Raw genomic sequence first — 5502 nt, 5'->3', positions numbered from 1 at the left:
ACCTTGGGCCGGATGTGGAACCTTCCTGGGGTGCTTTCGCGCCTAAGTCTCACCAGAGGATTTGCTCGGCTTTCCCCGGTCCTCGATTCGCCATGTACGAGTTCGTCTTCAAGGAGGTCGGGCTAAGACTTCCCTTTACGCATCTGCAGCGGAGCGTTTTCAGGTGGCTGCGGTTGTGCCCGTCCCAGCTTCATCCCAATGCTTTCACATTTCTACGGGCCTTTGAAATCGTGTGCGGCTTCTTGGAGGTCGAGGCGACTCTGCCCCTCTTTTTCAGAGTGTTTCATCTTCAGAGGTTGCGTGACCCAGATGGCAAGTGGAGTTGGGTGTCTTTTAAGCAGCCGAAGAAGCTGTTCGCCATTTACCAAGACTCTATCAAGCATTTCAAGGGGCAATACTTTGTGGTCAAACCTTTCACTCCTCAGGCCGAGGATCATTTGTTTGAGATCTGCGAATATTACCAGGACGGGGTGAAAAAGGTGGGTCCTTCTGCCCGGTTCCCGTTGGAATGGCAATACGACCATTTCGAGAAGGGGACCGATGCCTACATTTTCCGGGATGAGGACCTAAACGAGCGAGACACGACGGGGTATCAAAAGCTCGTCACCTTTGTAGACGGGTTTAGGCCGGCAGTCAGTGGCGGATCCAGAAAATTTGATTGATGGGGGCACCAATATATTTCACATAGTTTATATAGATAAAAATACTATAATAAAATAATAAACTTTAAATATATTAAAGACTATATAATTTATAATAAAATTCAAATATTTTTTTTTAAATTGTTAAATTATTTTTTAATTAGCAACACAATTAAAATGTTTCTTTATATATATATATATATATATATATATATATATATATATATATATATATATATATATATATATATATATATATATATATATATATATATATATATATATATATATATATATATATATATATATATATATATATAAACAATTGTTCACCTATTAAAATTTCAATCATTAAATTATTTAATAAAAAAAGTTTAGCAATTATAATTGTTATTAATCACGTAATTTTTTATAATAAAACATTAAATAAATAAATAAAATTATTTCATAAACTTGCACTTATTGAAGAGAAATAAAAAAATAAATTATTTAAATAAAAGATATAATTTTATATATCATTTGGGTTAATGGATCTATAATAAAGTGAGGTGATATTTGAAATATAAAATTTAAATTTTAAACACTTAAACATGAATAGTTGCAAAAGAAAGAGATAAAAATAATTTATGTTGTTACAATGAAATTAGAGAATGTAGAAGAATTAATGAGAGAATGGAAAGGAGATAAACTAGAGTTTATGACACTTTAATTGGATAATAGAAATTGAAAAATCTGAATTAATTTGTTAATTAATGTGTATTTATTGTGAATGAATATGTGTAAGTTATAAATTTAATGGGGGCTGGAAAAAATATTGAATTATATTAAACCAAAATTTTAATTTTTTGTGGGGGCTTAAGCCCCTAATGATGTATGAGTGGATCCGCCCCTGCCGGCAGTGAGCACGTTGCCCAACGGGGATCCTGTAATTGAAGAGGATGGGGGTCCTATGCTCGAGCCCCGATACATCAACACTAAGGCTATCCTCGAATGTGAGGGTTACGGGGACGCGATGATTCTACTTGGTGAGGAAATTATTTTATTTGCTTGAATTGTACTCCTTCGTTGCTAACTTCTTTTGTTTTGCAGGACAAATGTCCGATTTACACGACAAGGTCGTGAAGATGAGGGCGAAGAACAAGGCGGGCTGCCAAAGGTGCCGCGAAGAGGACTCGGGTCGAGGAGATCAAAGCGGCTGCTGCGGCTGCCACTGATGGTGGTTCTCCTTCCTCGGTTGGGACGACGTCGGGAGGTTCTCCGGCCGAGATGAAACAAAAGACTGAGGGGGTCCCTGAGGTTCGTCCTCTCATCAACGATAACCCTACTGACGATGATATTGTGCTGCCCTCTTGTACTTTGCACCGGGGACTTTTCTCGAGGAAGAACCTTCTGCTCGAGCGCGAGGAGGTGAGGCATATCGTCAAGCGGGACAGGGTGTCCCGGGGGAATGACTTGGCCGAGGATGTCGAGGGGATGATGAGGGTGGCCGCTCTGACTATGGCTCTTAATGCTCAAAGGGTTTGTCCCCAGAAGGACTACGATGCTCTGTTGCACAAGTATGAAAAGCTAGAGCATGAGTTCGAAAATTACAGAGACAAGTATGAGATTCAAAACGGCCTCGTCGAAGACCTTTGCAAGGCAAAAGATAGAATCAGGGCCCTGGAAGCCGAAGAAAAAAGGCTTCGAGAGCGGGTTGCTGACTTGGAGGAGCCCCACCTTCCTACTGCCGAGAAGGCTGAGGACGAGAAGGCTTTGGAGACTCGCTCTCAGCTGTTGGGCAAGGTGAGGGAGCTCGAAGTTGATTGCGTTGCTACCTTGGGGGTTGGATTCAAGGCGGCCGTGGACCAACTGCGGGTCCTCAACCCGCGCTTGGTGACGACGGGGATCAGTCCGTATAACAAGGTTGTGAACGGGCGGATCGAGGCGAACCCGGACTTCGACGATTGGGAAGACGGGCAGGATGTCCAGGGTGGCGAAAGCAACGGGGCCGAGGACGACGACGGTGATGTTTGATCGGCCTCTTTTCTTATTTTCTGGCCTGTGCGCCAAGACTTTTGTTTTGTGGCCTACGTGCCAAAGTTTCGTTTGTTGGGCTATGCCCGGATAATTTTTGTGGCCTGCGTCCCCGTCATATTTGTAATATTTGGATATCGTCGGCCAGTTTGGTCGGCTTTTAATGCTTTAACTATTTCGCATTTTATGTTTTAATTGTCTCAATGCGTGTTTTAGAATGTTTATTGTTGCATGTTTTTGAGCCCGAATTATGTTTGTATTTCGGGGGGTATTCCAATACTTAGGAATATTTTATTTCTGGGCTATGCTCGGCCGAGGTTAATTTCCCGGGCGTGTGGGGCACGACCCGGGTGCGCAGAGCAGGTGTGCGCTATGAGCGGGCACGAGACCGCGAACGGGGCCAAGTGCTCGCGGCGTGAACGGTCCCATCGCGAGCTGGGGTTCTGCCATGCAGGTACTGCCACGGTGGGTCTAGGTGTAGAATCCGCCGTGTAGCCGGTTCTATCCCTCGATAGAGAGTTCCGGTTGTCGTTGTCGTGGAGTGCTCGTGTTCGTACCATGACGCGAGTCCATGCCTGGTTTCCCCTCGTGTTCGGGACGAGCGGCCGGGGAGTGTTAGCTTGTGTCTAACTGTAATAGCGTTTGAGTTTTTCAGCATTCCAGGGTCGAGCAAGTTTATCTCCGAGGAGGTTCTCGAGATAATAAGCGTCGTTCTCGGTTTTATCATAAACTCGGTACGGGCCCTCCCAGTTTGGGGCGAGTTTGCCTTCGCGCGAGTCCTTCATGTTCCTGCGGAGCACCATGGCGCCGACTTCGAACTCGCGTTTGATAACTTTAGCGTTATGGCGCAGAGCTATCTGTTGTTTCAGTTTGGCTTCTCGGAGGGAAGACCCTGCTCGGATCTCTTCGACCATATCGAGTTCTTCCCTCATAGCCTCGTCGTTGAGTTCTTCCTCGAGAGGTGACTCGGTCCGCCGAGAAGGTTCTCGGATTTCCACGAAGATCACGGCTTCGGTGCCGTAGGTTAACCTAAATGGGGTTTCGCCCGTGCTTGAATGGGGCGTCGTCCTATATGCCCAAAGTACGCGTAATTCCTCGACCCAAGCTTTCTTAGCCTCGCCGAGTCTCCTTTTCAATCCTCGGAGGATGACCCGGTTGGCCGCTTCGGATTGCCCGTTTGTTCGGGGGTGTTCAACCGAGGTGAAGTGTTGTTTCGTGCCGAGCTTGGCTACAAACTCTTGGAATTTCTTATCAGTGAATTGGGTGTCATTGTCGGTTATTATCGCCTGTGGTACCCCGAACCGAGCGAGTATGTTCCGTTTATAAAAACGGAGCACGTTTTGGGACGTGATTTTGGCGAGCGCTTCAGCTTCTATCCATTTAGTGAAGTAGTCCACGGTGACCACCAGATATTTTTTTTGGTATGACCCGACTGGAAATGGTCCGAGGAGGTCCATTCCCCAGGTGGAGAAGGGCCAGGGTGATGATAGAGACTTAAGCTCGTTTGGGGGAGCCGAGTGCATGTCGGCGTGACGCTGACATTTATCGCATTTCTGGACGTGCTCCTTGGCGTCTTGCTGCATGGTCGGCCAGTAATACCCTGCCCTGAGAGCCTTTCTCGCCAATGATCGGCCTCCGAGGTGTTGGCCGCTGATCCCCTCGTGAAGCTCTTGTAGTATCTCGAGTGCTTGCGAGGCGTCGACACATTTGAGGAGAGGAATGGAGAAACCTCGCCGGTATAATTTGTTCTCGACGATAGTGTACGAGAAGGCTCGTCTTTTGATCGCTGAAGCTTCTTTGGCGTCGGTCGAAAGTTCGTCTTTCGTGAGGAAGTTGTATACCGGGGTCATCCAGCAGTGGTCGTCGCCTATGGCGAGCACTGGTAGGGGTTGTACGTTCTTGTCTATGCTCGGCCTTGATAGGATTTCCTGGATCACCGACTTGTTTCCGCCTTTCTTTCTCGTGTTCCCGAGTTTGGATAAGACGTCGGCTCGTGAGTTGTGCTCTCGGGGGATATACTCGACTTCTGCCTTTGCGAATATTTTCATCTTATCTTTGATGAGCGTGAGGTACTCGACGAGCACGCCGTTTTTGGCTTGGTAATCGCCGCTGATTTGGGACGCGACGAGTTGGGAGTCGGTGTAGATCTTAACCTCCCGAGCACCCACATCCTCGGCGAGTCGTAGGCCCGCTAGGAAGGCTTCGTATTCGGCCTGGTTGTTCGACATGGTGAAAGACAAAACAAAGGATACCTCGATGATAAGCCCTTCGTCGTTTTCTAGGATAATGCCGGCCCCGCTTCCCGAGCTGCTTGAGGCGCCATCTACGTAGATGGTCCACTTATTCTCAGCGGGGGCCGGGGAGTTAGCGATTGAGGTCATCTCGGCTATGAAATCTGCCAGTGCCTGAGCTTTCAGTGCCTTCTTGCTTTCGTATTCTATGTCGAATTTGGATAGCTCGAGGGACCACTTTAGCATTCTCCCAGCCATGTCTGGTCGGCTGAGAAGTTGCTTGATAGGCTGATCTGTTCGGACGACGACGGTATGGGCGAGGAAGTAGTACCTCAGCCTTCTGGCTGCTATTATTAGGGTCAGCGCGACTTTCTCGATTTGTTGGTATCGCACCTCAGGTCCTTGTAGGGCTTTGCTGGTGAAGTATACGGGCTTCTGCCCGTCTTCAGTCTCTCGGATCAAGGCCGCGCTGACCGCTTCGTTTGAGACGGCCAGGTAGAGATATAAGGTCTCGTTGTCTCCAGGTCGGGAGAGGACGGGTGGTTTTGAGAGTACTTGCTTGAGGTGGGATAGTGCTTGCTCGCATTCCTCGGACCATTCAAAGGTCGCTTCCTTTC

The 5502-nt window shown here is 47.3% G+C and overlaps 1 protein-coding gene across 1 annotated transcript; it reads right to left on the bottom strand.

Moving 5' to 3' along the window:
• Window positions 1–3933: 3933 nt before the first annotated feature.
• LOC131646052 (uncharacterized) lies at window positions 3934–5143 on the bottom strand. Its single transcript, XM_058916224.1, has 2 exons — window positions 4083–5143; window positions 3934–3940 (listed from the first exon to the last, which is right to left on the bottom strand). Exons 1-2 carry the CDS (start codon window positions 5141–5143, stop codon window positions 3934–3936), a joined length of 1068 nt encoding a protein of 355 aa, XP_058772207.1.
• Between the last annotated feature and the right edge of the window lie 359 nt (window positions 5144–5502).

This window comes from Vicia villosa, linkage group LG1, assembly GCF_029867415.1.
Source record: "Vicia villosa cultivar HV-30 ecotype Madison, WI linkage group LG1, Vvil1.0, whole genome shotgun sequence".
Taxonomy (NCBI): domain Eukaryota; kingdom Viridiplantae; phylum Streptophyta; class Magnoliopsida; order Fabales; family Fabaceae; genus Vicia; species Vicia villosa.
The sequence above is the reverse complement of the archived record's forward strand: the minus strand, read 5'-3'. Positions and strand labels throughout refer to the sequence as shown.